At 35.3% G+C, this 20,166-nt stretch overlaps 1 protein-coding gene across 1 annotated transcript in view; it reads right to left on the minus strand.

Moving 5' to 3' along the window:
• Window positions 1–20,166, minus strand: part of DOCK2 (dedicator of cytokinesis 2) — a 155,205-nt gene that overhangs the window by 34,002 nt on the left and 101,037 nt on the right. The window contains exons 30-33 of the mRNA XM_042880726.1: window positions 19,675–19,753; window positions 8,503–8,603; window positions 8,345–8,403; window positions 6,511–6,659 (exon numbers count right to left, since the gene is read on the minus strand). Coding sequence (XP_042736660.1) covers window positions 6,511–6,659; window positions 8,345–8,403; window positions 8,503–8,603; window positions 19,675–19,753 — 388 coding nt within the window. The remainder of the gene's footprint in view (window positions 1–6,510; window positions 6,660–8,344; window positions 8,404–8,502; window positions 8,604–19,674; window positions 19,754–20,166) is intronic.

Here is a 20,166-nt window from a genome sequence, read left to right on the forward strand (position 1 = left end):
GTTCTGTGTAGACTCTGTTGTCCTGTACAAAATTGCTGAGTGCAGTGGGTCACTGACGTCCTTCAGACACAATCTAAAACAATTCACAATAAGATGAAGTGCTCCAAAATGCTGACGAGGTTAAAATAACTTTGCTGATATATGAATCTGGGAAAACAGAATACTAATTATAATTAATGTAATATATAATACTACATGGCAGAAGGTAATTCAGTAAGCTTAGCAAAAATATTATATTAAAATGCTACATGGTTTTCAGTTATTTATTTAAAAAAAAACAAAAAAACAAAAAAAAAAAAAACCACTAAAAGACAGCCAGTATATTTGTATGATTTTTCCCAGGCCTCAATACTGTAAAGAAATAGGGATCTTTTTGCAGCTGTAGGCTGAAAAATTTGCACAAATATAAGTGTGTGGCCAAAGGAAATCCCCTTCAAGGGAGAATCCTCCCTATATTAAGCAGTTTCTAACTAGATTTAACTACAAAGGGAATACTTTTTATATTCTCTGATTACCAAAGTTGGTTTGACCTGGTTTTGTGTGTTCCTTCTTACTAAGACTCTTCCATGGCTTTCCTTTGATTCTTCATCCTTTGACATTGTTTTGGCTTATATTAAAACCTTAGAACTTATAAAAGCATTCCGAGATTCATCACCATGATTAACAGTCTGAGCTTTTAGCTGAAAGCCCTCACATACCCTATCACTAAGCTTCTATTCCTTTTGTGTATGCCCTCTGAAAGGTGTGAGACATGAATATCAGCTCTTCTATGATCATTCCTTGTTCTCACCCAACAAACTGCATTATGTTCAGGTACCATGGGAAAAAACAACCAAATATAAATTTATAAAGAATCTGTTAGAGAATTACAAGCTTATAATGCTTGTAAAAAACGTTTCTAACATAGGTGTAAATGGGTTTACAGAGTCACTTCTTTCAGTGCCCTCATACCAGAGTTTTCCTAAAATTTTTGAAAATCATATGAATAAATTATCAGGTCTGGCAAAAATTCATTTTGAATATTAGATAAGCCTCCTTTTTTTTCTCCTGAGATTCAGCTGAACAGGACCTGTTAATGGCAAATATCAATGTCATTCCAGAATATAAGCCAATCAAGTGATTCTGTCTGTAAAAATGAAGACATACAATTATATTAAAACAACTTCTTAGAAAAGAACAGACTTATTAGACTACATAAGACATACAAATCTGTATTTGAACATCCTTAGAACTTCCCTTGAGGACATCAGAAAATCAACTTCCTATTCAAATTTAAATTTTAAGCTAATGTGAAAATGTTACATGTTCACTACCTACTTACTGTGGAATTTAACAAGTTTCACTTCCCCACAGCAACAAGTACAATCCCATTTCTACTGAGACAGTAGAAACAGCAGGATTACTCAAGCAGTATTCATCAAAACGGCAGCAGGAAGCCACACAACCAGCCACAGCTGGTTTGATTCTGCAGACTCTGGGAACATAAGATTTAACTGGGCTGTTGCTTCTCTCTAGGAGCTTTGAAACAATGTATTGAGTGACCGGTCTTCTACATTCATCATGCAAAAAACAAAGTACAGAAAATTAGGCAGTGCAAATGTATGCCTCTTTTCTTTGAGAAGGTGGTAGGGGAAGGATGAATTTAAATGCCTCATAAGAGACAAAACCACAGTTAAAAACAGTTAAAAACATGTGAAACCAAAATTATGGTACCTAATGCAGCATCTGACAGACACGCTTTAAATAGAAATATTTAAACACTTTAGGAGTTGATGTGATTCTCAAGAACTTGGATATATACTGTGTACAAACTGCACAATGCCATAAACAGGCAACACCAGATCAGCCTATTTTGAGATGACTGAGGAGAAACGCAGTGTTCACGAGAACATGAATCTCACTGTTCAAGTTGCACTTCTATATGACGCAGTTAAAACAATCTGGATGAAGGCAGCAAAGAAAAGGTAAAACTGAGAAAATATGTTGCTATGTATAGCCAGAGAGATCTTTACATAAAAAAGGTCATTGGTGGATATGAATTCACAAACATGCATAGTATTTGTATGAGAAACACTAATAGCAGCCCAGAACTAGCTCCAGGAGAAATGAGCAGCATATAGCCATCCAGTGGCACAGCACAAGTTGGAGTAAATATTTAATCTCCACAGCATGCTGAAAAGGCTACACTGCTTCCCAAAATAATTAAAGACTTCAGATCTCAGAGGCTCCATTTAAGAGTTACTTGCCTAAGGTTCTCACAGAAAATGGAAAGAGTTTCGGTTTGTTAGGAATACCAACACACTGTGATCCAGAAACAATCATTTGACCTCTGTGTTACTAGTAGGTTTTGCTATTCTCAGCTCTTTAAATATCATTCACCTCTTAAATCTTTCCTTAGTACTTATTCAGCAGGCAGGGAATTGATGATTTCTTTAGAAGGTAATCTCATGGATTCTGGGACCTGAACAAAAACCCTTTCTATGCATTTTTTTCCTGCAGTTTGTCAACTGCAGCTGATTGCATGAAACAGCAGAAATTAAAAAGCTGGCAGAAATATGGAAGAAAGCTGTAAAGTGTCTTTGACAAAATTCAGCCCTAGTAGCCGTATTTCTCATCTAATTTAAACAACGTGCCTAATTGTAATTAGTATTAATTTTGCTTTAAAATCACTCATTTATCTATCTGGCAGACTAAATAAATCCTCATAACTTGAAACAAGTGTCAATACCAAGCACATGCTCATTTTTTTCTGCATGGATTTGTCCGAAGCACTGAGCCATCTAAAGCTGCTTCCTGCCAGTGGAGCACTGCGTCCAGTTCTGGGCTCCCCAGTACAAAAAAGACAGGGATCTCCTGGAAAGAGTCCAGCGGAGGGCCACGAAGATGGTGAAGGGCCTGGAGCATCTCCCCTGTGAGGAAAGGCTGAGTGAACTGGGTCTGTTTAGCCTTGAGAAAAGAAGACTGAGAGGGGACCTGATCCAGGTCTATAAATATCTAAGGTGTGGGGGGCAGAATGGCGAGGCCAGACTCTTTTCAGTGTTGAGTGGAGACAGGACAAGGGGAAACGGCCGGAAACTGCAGCATAGGAAGTTCTGCACAAACATGCACAAGAACTTCTTTACAGTGAGGTGAGGAGCACTGGAACAGGCTGCCCAGGGAGGTGGTGGAGTCTCCTTCTCTGGAGATGTTCAAGACCTGCCTGGATGCCGACCTGTGCGACCTGCTGTAGGGAACTGCTTTGGCAGGGGGGTTGGACTCGATGATCTCTGGAGGTCCCTTCCAACCCCTACAATTCTGTGATTCTGTGAAGTATTTCACATGCCTCTGAAATCCTTGAGCATAATATATTTTCAAAATTTCAAGGAAGAAATATGGATACGAACATCAATTACAAAGCACATGTGCCAGAGGAGCTTGCTAAGAACACTTCCATTCACTCATTTAGTAACCTTATACAGCTGTTAGCTCAGAAAGCTGCATGACTCTAACAAGTCCATGTAAAATAAACATTTATCCTCTAAACTGATCAAAAACTATGAAAGCACACGAACACAACCAATCTGCACTATTTGCTCTTTTCAACAAAGGTCAGGAGGGAAAGTAATTATAGAATACCTCCTCAGATGGCTTCAGCAACTGGTAAAAATAAAGAGAAGTATTTTCACTTTAAAATCAAATGTGAATAGAATTATTTATTTGAAAAGAAATCTAAACACAGATGAATCAATCTTTCCTAATCCAAGCTAAAATCCTTAACAGAACATGAATCCATCTTTATTTAAGTAGTAATTTATTTACTATTAAAAGAGCTAGTCTTTAACTATTTTTTTTTAAGTTAGCCTTTTCTAACATTTTGCCTCAAATTTTCAGTCAGAGCAAACAAAAGTATTTTGCTTGATGGTTGATAAGATGTACAACCTAATATTTGAGGGAAAAATGAGTAATCAATACTTGGAGGATGAGATTCTTTTAACTTTATGTGCCCAACAGACACACAACTAGCTTCCCTTTGTAGATGAAGGAGGAGGGGATATATCTGAAGGCCCAAATCTATCCATAGACACCTCTTGTAAGTTGGATAAATAGCCTTTCCCAGAGATCAGATTCCCTATCTAATGCTAGACAAAGCCCTGATGCCTAAAATTGCAAGCTTATGTAATACTTCTCCTGAATGAATGGAAGTAATATGTGCTAAGTAAAAAGAAGAATCAAAAAGAAAATTCCTCAGTATGCCATACATCTACATATTTATTGCTATTAAATATATGTGTAGTAGAATGTTATTTTTGAGATAACCAGAGGCGGAATTTTGTTTTCTCTGGGGCTAGCTGATTTCCTAGCAATAGCAAAAATAAAATAAAACTCCTGATTAATAAATTTGAATATCTTCATTTTTTTTCCTCATTTGGTGTATACATTTTGAGAAGAGTGAGATGAATAAAAGCACATATATTGTATATGTAATGCAGAACACAGTCTCTTGAGACAGCCTACCACATATGCACACACAGAAAAGAAGTGCTGTCACACATCTCAGCACAGTACCACATCAAGCTAATGAAATCAATAACTTGGGGAAAGCTTATTAAATGATTTAGCAGGCACCACTAAAGCTCTAGTTCCACTGCCAATGCAGACTACTAATAAAGCTGTCTCTGTGCTTTTTTCCCTTTCTCTCATCAGAAGTGATCACAGTTCATCACAATTATGTTTTCAACTGAACATCAGCATCACTCCAGACTCCTAAGTAAGACAATGTTGGACTGAAACAATAATTTTGAAAAATTTATGCTAAAGCTTTAGAAAAATATTCCTCATAAAACTAAATGCCAATTTGAATATCAGAAATGTCGGCTGCAGAAGGCGGAGTTTACATTTACATCAATATTCCATTCACATTAATTCTTTGCCTTTTCTAAATAACATGGTAACAATTTTAAGTAATATGACTGAATATGTATTTCTTTAAACAAAGTTTACCAGAATTGCTAGACACAGAGAAGAAATGTTAGAAATTTATCTTAATTACCTCATCCAGAGGAGTGAATTAATATCTGAGTTCTTGACTGGAAACAGTCCAAAACAGAATATTATAATCTAATGACACTCAACTGTTAAATTATGAAAATGTTTAAGTGCCATCTGATAAAAATTAACTATTATTCTTACACAGTAATAAAATGAATACCCCTGATCCTCAGCACTGAAAATTTATAACCCGAAACTAATCTATATTAGCATAACGAGTGATTTAAGGGTCAGCAAAGTATCTAGCATCATTGAGGCACTTAAGTTGCTATTCTTGTTTAATCAGTCAGTTTGGCTGATGAGTTTCCAGGATTTTTGGTTTGTACAGATCTCTGCATCCCAAGAAATGCAGTATAAGCCAAGAACAGAAAAATATTTTTAAGAAGGCAAATGTAGAACTACTAGAATAAGGAACAGATGCAGAGAAGCAAGTGGTTTTTAATCTTGGCCTTGAACCAAAAGCTTTACATTCTGGAATGCAGGTCAAAATCAGAATTCCATCTGCTAGTTTGTTCCACACTTAGTTGACACAGAAATGCCCCATACGATTTAAAGTATTAAACATAGCTGAGTTTGAGTGACACATTTGTATTTACTTTTCTATGAATGTCTAAATTATGACTTTTTTTTTGTCACTTACTGTTACACAGATGGTTTGAAATTAACTACTTGTGCCTGAAGCTCCAAGTTAAAATCTACTGTGAAAGGCAGTGTGCACACAGAGAATAAGAAAATTGTGCCCAAAAGAGCCCGCAGAGAAAAGTGAGGTGGGAGAGAAACAGACAGATGTCAACTGTTTGACTACACACCACAAGCATGGCAGGAGATCGAGTTTAAATCACACTCCCAAGTGTCCTATCCTATTTCTTTTCTGTCAAGGATATGAAATACTTTTGATTTAAAAATCCACTTTGCAAAATTCCTATAGAAAACCTTTTTGAATGCCAGCTCTTCTTCAAGATTATTTTTCACAAAGCAAATATTTAGAAAAGTTTCCTGAAAAATCTAATAATGTGCAATTAACTTCAAGCTATTAACTGAAACTCCTGTTGGATAGTATGTATTAAAAGTTAAAACTTCTAATGTATAAAGATCTATATCACATAAGGGTTTTGTGAAAGACTAGTATTAGAAGAGACCCCAAGAAGTCATCTAATTCTACTCCTGTTTAACAGGGTTGACTTCAGTGTCATGTCTTTCGTTCAGGACTTTGTTCAGTAAGATTCTAAAAATATTCCTAAAAATTGCCTATGCTCCCTGGGCCCCTGTTCCAGTGCCTTATAGCTGTCATTGTGAAGGATGTTTTTCTCAAATCCAACTCAAACGCTTTGGAATGCCTACACTCTCCTGTGCAGGAACCCTTTTATTGTTCTTATTCTTTTTGATTTTACTTTCTGTCAGCACAGAAATCCACACAAAAAATGTTTACCAAAAATAAATCGGCTACAAGACAATGAATTTTCCAACAGTATTTTTAATTACCTTTTTGAATTCTCCTGTCCTTTGATATTCACAAAGTATCATGTCAAAAAATATTGGAATTGTAGCTTTTCGCAGTTCAACCTCTGGAATGAGAGTCATTTCCAAGATGGGTCCAACCATCCCCGGTATAAAGCAGATTTTATTCTGGCCTAAAACAGAATGACAAATCAGATACTTCAGAAGAGAAGAAAAACTGTTAGAAAAACATTTAGGGCAGGCAGTATTTTAAAGCAGTGTTTTAACTACCTATGCTGGTAACTGTCTTAGAATTTAGTCATTTACCCCTACTCTTTCTCAAAACCTAAAAGAATGTTAATAAATATGCTCTCATATCAAGAGACAGTGCCAGAAATATGAATGCATACCAGCTGAGTTAACATTTTCAGTCAATATTTCAGCTTTTCAGATTTAGACATCTCCTCTTAAAAATTCTGAGAAGAAAGCAATCAAAAACACTAATAATCCACCAAATTCTCTCAGCAGGACAGTGCCACATGAGATGCTTTCTAGACATATTACTTGCTTTCAACTACAAATAGCATCAAACATCATAACCAATAAATCAAACTAATCAATGCATCAACCATTGCAACCAGTAATAGGAACACAGTCTGTGCAACTCCTAAAACCACACAATATTATCTTGTAGCACAACAGTTTTGCACCTGTGAAAGAGCCTTAAAGACTGCAAAAATCTTCAACTAGGTTTGAGATATTCTTCAAATACTGCTCGTTTCTGAGCGAAAGGAAAAAGTTTGATGTGTGGGTCACATAAGTCCAAGCCCAATGATCTGCCTCAGAATGTCAATATTGCTGGTAGCTTGTAAGGAGATTAAAATATTATCATAAACAAATATGACTAGACTTCTTTCATAAATAAAAGTAATCTGATTCTGTTTTTCCCCTCATACAGCTGCCATAATGTTGTAACTTTCAGCATAACTGAACAACTTCAATAGTTTTATGCAACATTACTTTTTCTTTCAGTCGTTTTGATTAAAAATATTAGTAAACCTAGAAATATCAGTAATATCAATAAGATTCAAAAGACTCTTACAGTGTCTGAATCACTTCCAATATCTATAGGCATAAGACCCTAAAGATCTGAAATTTAAAAAAAAAACAAACCAAAATCAAAGGAATTAATGTACAATGTAAATATTTTTTCACCTGTAAAAATGTTCATTCTCCCACAGAAGGCTCTTATACAAGTAAAAAATAAGAGATATTTTCAGCTAAATGATTTAAATACATACTGCTCCACTGATATAATTAAAATGAAAACTTTTTAAATTTCTGCCTAAAAATGTAAAGAGAAACTTCCTCAATCAACTCACATACAAAAATGATTGTCACGTAAAAACCTGTTCCACTCGTATGCTGTTATCTGCCTAGCAATGCTTAAGTTCAATAAACTGAGTAATTAGCAGAACATGAAGAACTGCACTGTGGCACTCTGGGATAAATATTTGGCCTTTACCTTCACATCCAGCCCATCACATTAAATCTTGCCTTGTGCTCCTGAAGATGACCCTCTGGGAGGGATGTAAACAGCTGCAATTGTTTGACATTCCAGTTTCAAAGCACCTACTGTAGGTGCTACTATGTTCAGTAACCAAAAGAGTTTGTCATGACTGTTCTCTACCTTTAAGATACACAGCCTTAACATGAATCAGAAGCCACCTACTCTTGGAAAATTTACTTGGTTCTCAATTTCTGCATAATAAAGTTCAACCATCTCGAAATTTTGGAGAAATTACTTATCAGACATTTCCCAGTGAAACATGCAATGTGTGACGCATTCAGTTGTAATTAAATTCATTTGCCTACTTACCAAGTTTGTACCACATGTCACGGATAGCAAAGCCAACTAAACGTCTCATATCTCCATATCTAGTTAAAAATAATAAAGTTCAGGTACTTTTAATCATTATGTTTTCCCACTTTTTGTTAAAAAATTAGATATAAACTAAAGTATATGTTTTTGCTTACTTGCTCTGGATCTTGTTGTACTTTGCATGGGAAAAATTTTCTAGTTGTAGTGAATCTTGGGTAATAAAAGCCACAGCCAAATGAAAATAGTTGTTCCAGAGCTATAAATTGAAAATAAGGAAATTATAATAGTTTTGAGCAAAGCTGGAGTAGTACTAACACATGCATAATACTGAATTATTTAGGAAACAAAACGATGCAAGCAATTTGAGATTTTTATATTATGCTAGGTTGTACATCACTAGTATTATACAATTAGGAGAAAAGCAAGGAAGATGAATTTTAATAATCACTACATATTTGCTCTTAATAATACAGCAGTTGAATAAATATTACCAGGATGGGTTTATATGAAATTCATTAGCTTACAACATTAAATCACGAACCAGAGCAGGACAAGTGGAATACATTACAAGCCAATTAATCTTAACAACTTGGAGCTAAAGGCACCTGACGTAATTGCATTTTATTTGACATCTTCAAGAAGTATCTACTGCCTTCTAAGTTCTACTTCAACAACAGCTTGTGTGAAATTCCAGCGTATTTTGTTAAGAGCTGTCTTCATTAAACAAGGACAAAATACTGCCTTGAATAACGACTGTTATTACTGAGTCATGCTCCAGAACTGAGAGAATAAGGCTTTTATTTTCAGCTCACAGCTCTGCCTTTCTGAAAGCAGACTGCTTGTCCTCCAGGTGATCAAAATGAAATACTTCTCTCATTCTAGAGATGGGAGGGAAAAAAGAAAACACAGTAGGAAACAAATTCAAGAAAGTAAATACTACCTCAGGGAGCTTCTTAACAGTTAGCAGTAGCTATAGATACCTCTTTAAAAACATATTTACAACTAAGAATATGTGTAAATGGTATCATTGAGACAGTAAAAAGGAAACAGTAGAGGTATTCAGCAGTAGTTTAAAGGACAGAAATAAAACATTATTTAAAAAATTGTAAAAAGTGATTACAGAGCTTTTGATTAATTTTGCATGTGAAACACAATCCTATTTTGGGAAGCCACACTATTACTCTTAAAATCTAAAGTTTTCTCAAAAACTTAAGAGACGTCTGTTCTTTAGACTTTGGAAAATCCTCTTGTGCACAAGTAACCATACAGAATAGACACCAGCACACAAAAATACACAGAAAACCACAGGCGATTAATAAATAAAAATCTCAAATATCCTCCATAAGGCCAAGCATCCTGTGTCAGGTTTATTCCTCACTTAGGAGCCCACCTAAAGCTCTCCCTAGCAGACCTGCTTATCCAAAAGCTCTTAGGAGGGCAGTTGCTGTCTTCAAGTATTTGTGGTCCACAGAGCCGAATTTCAGAGAGCTGCAGTACGAGGGGACATGGCCTCAAGTATAGCCAGGGTAAGTTTAGGATGGATATCAGGAAACACTTCTTTACAGAAAGGGTTGTTAAGGGCCGGAATAGGCTCCACAAGGATGTGGTTGAGTCACCATCCCCGGATGTGTTGAAAATCCATTTGGACGTGGTGCTCAGGGACATGACTTAGCAGAGGGCTGTTAGGGTAATTTGGTGAGGTTGTGGTTGGACTGGATGATCTTTAAGGTCTTTCTCAACCTGAGCGATTCTATGATTCTGTGCACAGACTCAAGTGGAATTTCATTGGAGATGTTTGTTAATTTGTTATATTTTGTACAATTTAAAGATGGTCTGAATTCATCTAAAACAATCACAGCCATATTAAAAATTAGGTTTAAATATTAGCACTTGTAAGGCAGTAGCGTTTTTCTCCCTTAGTACAAACATTTAACCTAGACATATTTATGTCTAATATTTGATAGTACACTAACAGCACATGCTAAGTCATAGTATTTTTCCCCAGGATAAATATTATTTATGCTCTGAAAAGTCTCTACTTTCCTTTGCCAAAGATTATTAAGGATAAATTTGATCCATTTAGAGTCCATCAGTTTGCATACATCAATTACACCTGCAAAATGGAAAACTTCTCAAATTACTCCTCATTATAGAGAGAAAAAGGAAGCCTTCCTACTGTAGTTAATGGTCTATTTATTCACATAAAAATTCCAAGCTTGATGCTGCCTTTTTCTTAAATGTAACCTAAAGAATTAATCCTTGTGTATGAAAGAAATTTCCTTTCTTTTATAGAATACTTAATGATTGCTGAAAAATTATGACCCTCAAATTATGACAGTGTATCAAGATAAGAACACACAAATAACAGTTTCAAACAACAAAACTAACACTAAAACCCCGTGGGGCAAAGTAGTGTCTCAGTAATATAAATGACACACATGTATAGATTAAAAACGAATGCAAAAAGTTATTTAAAAGACAAGTTCTAATTTCTTTTAAACACACAACAACATTCCAAGATGTGCTGTATTCAAACACCAAGCTATCTAGGAGGTGGCAAGGCTGAAGAAACACAGATAGAGAAGAGTATCAGAGCTCCTGTGCTGAGCAGGAATGCTCATGCTTTGCTGCTTCCTGTTGACATGAACTTCAGTGATGAGCTGCTGGCAGGGGACAGCAGCTTGGAGACAAAGCTAGAGCTGAGAAGTGACCCTTCTCCATAATTATTATTCATTGCAAATTCATACTGACATGCAGCATGTGACTGTAACAGCATAAACCAACTTGGTGTAGTTCAACGGTGCAAATTATGGCAACTGAACTGGCACACACTGAGAGGGCTTCAGAAGCAACAACACCCTTGCATATATGAGGGCTAAGATACTTAAATTAACTTAAAAGATCTCTCATTCATTATTTTTTTTCTGAAAACATAGTGCTCCTTACCCCTAGAAAATGTGACAGCTGCCATTTTGGAAAATGTGGAATTAATTTAGCAAGAGATTTCTAAGGATTTCACAAGGATGAGGTCTGGATGATCTTCTCAGGACAGTTACCAGAAGTAAACTAAAAATGCTGCCCCTTCCCGCATACATGCCTTTGAAATCAATGACCCTTTTTCACTGATGTCTACCTTTTAGCCATTGCTTCCTCTATGAACATTTTTTTAAATAATACAGCCGGCGCATGAAGTCTTTGGAAGATGAGTTTCTGATAACTTATGACACACAAATTGTTTTCCAACATTTCTGAAAGTTCAACAGATAAGACTGCAGGTTTTTTGTATTTTTTTTCCTTTAGAAAATTATGACAACAGAAAGCCCAGCATTTTGAGACCAGGAGACATAACACATTGCAGACAGATACTGGCTTCATTACTTTGACTTTGTAGAGAAACAGTCACAGCTGTTGTGCTAAGTTAGCTAAAAATAAGCTTCTACAATTTTAAATTAATATTTGTAAGAAATGTTTAATTTACTTTCAGGATATATCATATTACAAAAATGAGAATTTCATCCAATATCATTCCCTTTCACATACTAAATCACATTTCTTCATAACTTAAAACTAATTCACTTAGAACAAATTCCTATTTTTACTATTTTTGTGAGTCACGCGAGTTCTAGCAGATTTAAACGCATGAAAAGCAAATTGTGTGTGTTTTTAAATAGAAAGCTCCACTGGATCAAGCACAGATACTAACATTCAATGACTTGCCCTGAGGAAATAAAGTACAACAGGATTCCATATTTTGTTTAGAATTATATGCAAAAAAAATTCAAAGAAAATTTAAAATTCACTATAAGGAAAAAAAAAAAAAAGAAAAAAAAGCAGTATATTTGATTGGGAAGGGAAATATGAGCAATTTCTCATTAATCTTCCCTAAAATAATACTCACAAGTACATGAAGCAGCACAAGAATCCAAGCCTACGTCATGAAAATTATTCTGCACTTACTGTAGAATATCACACTAACAAACCTGCTGAGCAGTGGCCTAAGGAGAATGTGAAAGCTAAAATTCAGAATGACTCACCAACTGATAAGTGTTAAGAACTGGGTAAAGCAAGCATTCTCTTCTGCTCCCGTAGAGTGTCAAAAAATAGTAACTTTAGACTTACAACTCATTCATAAATTCTGTAAATTGCAAGTGCAATTAGTAAGGGCTTATTCCTACGGTACGCAGACTGGTTCATAAAAGGTTCTGTGCTTCTTCTGAGGTGAAGAGGAGAATATTATGCAATTCTAGGTAAAAAATATTGAAAATCTTTTGGGGTCTCTGCCAACTATTCTTTGCAGTGATGATGTATTACAAAAGTAGAACATTTTCAGGTTAATGAAAATAAATATAAAGAAGCTCTGATGAAACATATTACGTTCTTTTGTTGTTTTAACAACAAAGGACTATTGTTCATTTTTAATGCTGAAAGATTTTCACATTATTATTTCATTCCATTCTTTTGTCATACACTCATAGAATGACATAATTCATGTGAAATATTTGCACACGTTTTCTAGTCCAAGTATCTCACGTTCCTGCGTTAGAAAACATGCCAAACTTCTGAAATAAGCACACTCCCAAATCTAGAAAATGTTAAGTGTATTTATGTCACATTTTTGAAAACATATTTTCCACATATTTCTTTCCATCCTGAGCAATGAGTCCAATATCCAAAACAATCTAGATGAATGTAAAAAAATAAATAAGTACATCAATATCTTAGCATTGGTCTATACTAATACATAGCAGTATCTTAGAATCATAGAATGGTTTGGGTTGGAAGGGACCTTTAAGATCATTTAGTGCCAACATCCCTGCTACAGGCAGGGACACCTCCCACTGCAGCACGTTGCTCACAGCCCCATCCAGCCTGGCCCTGAACACCTTCAGGCTGGGGGCACTCACAACTTCCCTGGGCAACCTGTTCCAGCATCTCATCATTCTCAAGCAGAAGATGGGTCAAAGAAGAAGAATATGATAATATAACCAATATTTAATTAACATGAAATTAATATAAATATAGCAGGTGTAGTTAATAGAGATAGAGAACTTTCTTAACAGTTGCTAAAATGAAGCCCTAGTGCCTTTTCTCATCTCTTTACTCTAGTATCAAACACCTTTCAAGGTTTTCTGCATTGTCTAACTATATTATGTATATTTTTGCACAATACAACATGCATTTATATCTGTATATTTATTTATTCACTGTAATTATTATATTTATTTATGCACTGTAATGCAGTGAAGCTTTTGATTTTGGAGTTTCTAACTGAGTATTTAAAGATAAAAAAGAATAAACACGCAATTTCACTAGTGATGCTAAAATACATTTCATAATGCTAAGTTGATAATGGTGCTTTGTACACTAGAGAAAGACAGGGAAAAATGAAAAGATTAGCTTTTTTTTTTTTTTAAAGTTAGACTGACATTATAACACTGTGGGGACTATGTCTTTAGCAATAAAATTCTGTGGTAAGTATATAGATGAGTAATATGAAATTATAATTGCTGTAGCAGTACAGATTTAGCAATATAATCCTTTCTAAAGCCCCATTAAAAGATACCATTAACAGAGAGGAAGGATAGGAAGGAACAGAAATCAGCATTCCACAAAACAGAGCTTAGGATAGCTATGCCTGAGTATAACACAACAAAGCATTTCCTAGGTGTTTAATCTTTCCTGTCCCTAATACATCAGAAGCTGACATTTCCAGATGGAAACATTACAAAAGCTATGTGGGACAAAACATCACTTCATGGAATTATTGTGACAATGGATGCTGACCACGTTTTTTCCTATAATAAAAACAGATGGAAAAAAATTAACTAAAAGTTTGAAGGGAACCATTAGAAATAATTACTGTGATCTTTATTTTACTGTTACTGGAAGACTGGCTTATGTTTTATCTAAACTAAATTAAGTGAAGAATGAAAAAAACCATGACTTACAAAGTAGAAAAGGAATTTCTGCTGAAGTAAACAAAACAGGACAAAAAACATCAATTTTTTCCCTTGTTCTTCAGTCATAAAAATGAGTAAACTGCTGACAGTTAAGACATGCCTGATAACTAGGAATGTTGCTTTATTTATTTCTACTAGGAACAAAAAAAGTGTTAATTTGCATTTGAACTTACTTTTATTCTATACCTGCATCTCTATTTCTGTATGGACAGATAATGTTCTGTATCAGTACTGAACTACTTTCAAATATTTGCTTCCTTTAAGATCACTGTGAATCGTAACTGTCAAATCTAACTAGCTGCATGTTAATTGCTATAAAATAGAAACTGTTACACTTGTTTGGTAAAGGCATTTAGACTTTAGTCATCTTATTCCCTCATTATTCAGACTTGAAAACCCTGGACGTTACCCTTGAGATAGGCATGTAGTATCTAGTTTTGAAACACAGAGGTTTTCAATCAAACAAAATTAGTAAATTTTGATTAAGATTGCATAGTTACCACAGAAGGTAAAAGAGAAGTACTGAAAACTCCCCAAATTCTCCCATTTACTACAACTGAAATAAACATTCCAGACATGTTTTAAGGGTATCATAAATACATATTTTGCATAACTACAGAATCATACAAAATTTTTGCTACAATTTAATTTAGAAACCAGGCTGGCTTTTCAAAAAATGTTCTGTAATTTTTTTCTTCATTAAATTTCTTCTGAAGTGCTCACCAGTATCTGTCCTAAATCCAATGCATACAATATATTACAGAAAGGGAAGTGGTGTATCTGTTCTTATACCTGCAAAAGTCCAGCTGTGAAACAGCGATTTGTACAGGCTGTCTAATCACCACATTTTAAATTGGCAAGTCCTTAAAAAGTTAATACTCAATGGAAAACACCTGCAATGGCTGTCTTTCCAAAGAGAAGTTGTCTTTCCTAGCAGAAGCTGGTTATCAAAATGAAAAAGAGCAATCCCCCGCCCACAAAAGAAAACAGAGATGCAAATCACAGAATCACAGAATCACCCGGGTTGGAAGGGACCCCAAGGATCATGTAGTTCCAACCCCCCTGCCTAGCAGGGCCACCAAACATACACATTCAGATCAGGTTGCCCAGGACCCCGTCCAACCTGGCCTTAAACACGTCCAAGGACGGGGCATCCACAACCTCCCTGGGCAGCCCGTTCCAGGGCCTAACCACTCTCCTAGTAAAGAACTTCCCCCTAACATCCAACCTCAATCTTCCCTCCTTCAACTTGGATCCATTTCCCCTAGTCACAACTACACAAATGCTGAGCACACACATCACAACTACACAAATCACAACTACATCAATGCTGAGCACAGATATGGCAAGATGGTTGGCTCATGAGACTGTTCTGCATTCTGTTAAGCAAATCCTTATGAATATGGAGGCATTTTTCAATTGTGCTGAAAACAGCTCCTGCTGAGCTGCAGGAAATCTGACAGTTTACCCAGTATTCACCTTTAGGATAGAAAGTTACCCTGGTGTCTTTAACATTTCTTTAACCCAACCCCTCTTTTGCAGTGTTCTGGTGCCATGCTCTAAACCACCACTGTCCTGCAGTCAGAATTAATACTCCTTATAAATTTTCCTCCTAATGAGAAGTAAAACAGACCAAAGACAGAACTGGAAACATGAGAGGACACTTAATCTAGGCAGTAATTTGCAGGTTCTTACCACAAAGGGGACCAGAGCACAGCGTCTGCCTGGGATAAGTAACTCTATCAGATGAATGGGTCAACTGACTGTATTAACTGGTGGTGTAAATATTTTGCCCTTGAGTTCATGAAAAGAATTTGAATGTACCTGAGAATGCCAGAGCAGCACAGGGACTACAAACGTGGCTCAGCTCAAAGTTGAGTATAAAATCTAAACCATTAAGAAAAGAATTCTGAAAAGAGCAACAAACCTGAGTTTTCATCCTGAAGATTGCTTCTTGAACAAGCTGGGAACACCCAGCTTCATGACTGTGAGTGTATTACAGAAAATGGTACTGGGAATCACGTTGGTATTGTAATTTAACAGCAATTGCTGTAGTTGCTTAGTAAAATGTAGATTTTTACTGTTTCCAGTTTTGCTGTGCAAAGTGAAAAACCTCATGTAACACTGTCAATCTTCAAATAGGTAAATTTGATATTAAATGTTACAACCTCTGCATGTGGAGTACCTAAAAACCTGGCCAGAGCGTACAGAACTCTGACAAAGCACTTACTGGTTTTATTTAACAAACCAATTTACTTTGTAGGAAGTCTGCAGGCAGTGGCTTTACACTGAAGAACATTAGCATGAATTACATTATCCAAGAGATATTACACAGGTAAAATGAATATTTACATCTTCTAATGCATTGAAATGTACACTCTAAAATGATGAATGACAGAAAAATGAAAAATTAGCATAATTTTGTTTAGTTTAAATTCAGTCTAACCTACAAGTAATCCCTGATGAAAGCACGTCCAACCTAAAAGATTTCTCTTTGTGCACCACAGTTGTTTTTTTGTTGTCTTTTCTTTTCAAAAATGTACACACAAAAAAGATTTAAAGACTGTTAGGAATTCATTAAATTTTTGAGCTAACAGTGATCTAAATAAGTCCAGATAGCAGTGGGTAAGCAAATTTTAATTTTTTTAATGAAATAAGAGCACAATAATAAATATTCTGTAACAAATGTCTCTTAGTTATTTCTTCCTTTATTGTTCTAGCTTACGTTCATTATGAAATGGATCAACATCTCTTATGTGCAGCCTCTACTTTTGATTCTATTACTGGGAGTGCTTGAAATTCTTTTGAATACATCCAGCACAAACTCTGTAAGCAGAACTCGAACAAAATCACCAACTCCCCATGCTGGCCTACAATCTCAGCCATCACATGCCTTCTTCAATTACCTCTAAGAGTCTTATATGATGATTCTCAAACCAAACAACAGCCCAGGCATTTCCTGCCTTACCACTGCCAATCACACTCACAATATTCAGACCTACTGTAGGTGTGAAAGCACTGAAATCTTAAAAAGGGCTTTCAACATAAATGGACCCCATGGACCCCAACTTGTTACAGGATGAGTCAGAAAATTTATGTTGAACGGCATATCACTGCTGTTCTGTACATAGTTTTTGTATGTGTCTCTAAGGCATGTAACAGCTTTACCATTGAATCTAAGGTTTTACATTTCAGAACATTTAAGTTTTCAAGAGTACAACTACTGTTCTTCAGATATATCGCAACCTCTCACGGGTGCTAAATGATACCTATTATTATTTCCTTTCAGCCTAACTCAAATAATGAGTAAAAAAGCAATTCCGCTTCAGAAGGAAGAAAAAGACTAGGAACCTCTTAACCTCCATCTAAAAAACTTCAACAGACTAGCAAAAATTTCCACACTGCTTTTGCTCTGGATGTATTATTTATTATTTACTCAATTACTTCACAGTCTACTTGTTTTGTTTGGCTAGGTTGTCTGCTACACAGGCATGTCATCACTCTGCCAAGTGAAAAATACTCAGATACACTTCTGTTTGATTTAAATGACTTTAACTACTACTTCTAAAGTAATATTTATCTTCAAAAGATAGTCAGATTCTGCACATAAGAAAATACAACCCTACAAGTAGTATAAATCATTCACTCATTTACTGAGGACTTAAGGAGGTAACACTATATATTTTTAATTTTTAACAATGTGCATCTTTATCTTTCCCTTCCCAGCGTTCTCCATTTCTGTATTTTAAAATACCATTTTTTGGAAATATTAAAACAGTTGCCTTTGCTTTAGCTTCTACACTCATCAGACATTGTTCTCAATGCATATTCTCTATAAGGATCTGAACTGTAAACATCCCTCGTTCTTTGAAACTAGAAATCGCTGCTATGTATATCCATAACATGAGAAAATTTAGCCCAAAGGCTGCTGCATAATGAGTCACTGACCCTTGAATAAAGCCTTTGTTTTGGGCTTTATTTTGGTCAGCTTTTTTTAAGGAGAAACCATTTGTTTCACATAAACTGTGTTCACAAAAATTTAATGAAGTTTTCACATCTGTAGTAGTCACTAATGCAATCCAGGCATTCAGTTTCTTTCACAAGTTTGATGTGCAATCAATAAATCAGAAATACATAAATGGACTGCTTGATTTCTCAAAACAAATGTTACTCTAAAATTCCTAAATTTATTTGAAATATGGACACCTCAAAGATATCCCAAACATTTTCACCCCCTTGAAGGAAAGGCACTTCAAATTTTAACTCCTGTTTCAGGACTATCCAGTCATGAAAGTCTGAAAAGAGGTAATGGTTAAATAATAACAGAAGAAAGCTTGATTAAGAATTTTCGTTGGCAAAACAGTAACTAAGACCAAAGCTCCCTGACACTAATCTATTTGTACCTTAATAGCTAAAATAAAAATATACAAGCACTGCAACAGCTACACAGCATTGCTTGTTTGTTTTTTAACTAAAATACTCCAAAACAAAAGAGGCAAACCAAATACTACATCTAAAAATATTAACAGTTTAGAGGGAAACTCTAAAGGGAACTATTTTATGACCTGTGGAAGTATCCCACTTACTTTGAGTAGTCACTACTAATGCTTGCTTACAGCCAAGACGTACTGATATTGAAATGTTTGAAAGGTACTCTTTTTTTTTTTTTTTTTTTTTTTTTTTGCATTAACTCAATTCCTAATAATAATGAGATATTTTTTTTTTGGAATTGTGGCAAACAACTCCATCACCTTCACTATCTTTGACATCCACACCAGCTCTCTATGCTGTAAGTATGTGCAATCCACATGAGAAGTGCCACCCCAAAGTGGAATCTTCCAATAGTCAAAAATAGGAGACATGGACGTACATAGCAGAGCAGGAAGATTCAAGCTATGGCATGAAGAAAAAAGGTTCTTTTTCAGAAAGAAAAATGATTGTATTTCTCTTTGCACTCCTTAGTACTTCTACTCCTTGTTCCTATTCATTATGCCTTAACACTTCAAAGCATTTTAAGAAAATTTTGTAATTTTGAAGATAACCTGATGCATTTCAGAAAGACGACATCAAAGCTTTTGAATAGCGAGGCATATTTTTTGTTAGAAGTATTTTGGAAAAAGTTGGTCCACTGAAAATGAAGAAGGTCCACTTAGTCTTTGCAGACTGGGTAGTCGCAATACAATTAATCACATGTAAATATTTTTTCAAAAAACATAAATATGAAAAACTGAAAATAGCCTAATCCTGCAAAACTTGAATCAACAGTACTTCTATTACTGATAAAGTATCAGAAGGGGCTTTGACAGTCAGGAACGGAAGGCCAGGATGCATGAACTATTTTATTCAACTCAAAAGCTTAACACTTACTTGTACTTCAAAATTCATATTCTCCAGAAATTTTTGGTTCATTGTCTCTGCAAATTTGTTGATGGCTCTCAAGAATACTCTGGGAAAAAAAAAAAAAAAAAAAAAGAAAAAAGCAATATAGATTAATGCATGTATTCTTTGGGATTCTTTTCCAACCCTGTGTGGTACTGAAAACACATTTTAACACTGGGCAAGCTACAAGAGTCCAAGTTCACAATATATGAACAAATTATTTTGTCTAATGTCATGTTACTTATGCATCACCGATTTTAAGCATAACTGTCAGTGTCCTGATCTTCACTGAAAATTCACACGTTTCTTTTTTTCCTCTGCTGCACAATACATTATATTCTTGAAAAAACATACTGTGTTTTTAAACACAATTTTACCTTCTGGGTGACAAAGTGGTTCATTTCCAAGTATGTTACTGCCTCCTCCTCATGGGTTTGACAGCTGAAAATTCCTGCACTTTATGGTTAAAAGCTGACACTT

Source organism: Lagopus leucura, unplaced genomic scaffold (genome assembly GCF_019238085.1).
Source record: "Lagopus leucura isolate 7727_CA_CO unplaced genomic scaffold, USGS_WTPT01 Super-Scaffold_100027, whole genome shotgun sequence".
NCBI classification, from domain to species: Eukaryota; Metazoa; Chordata; class Aves; order Galliformes; family Phasianidae; genus Lagopus; species Lagopus leucura.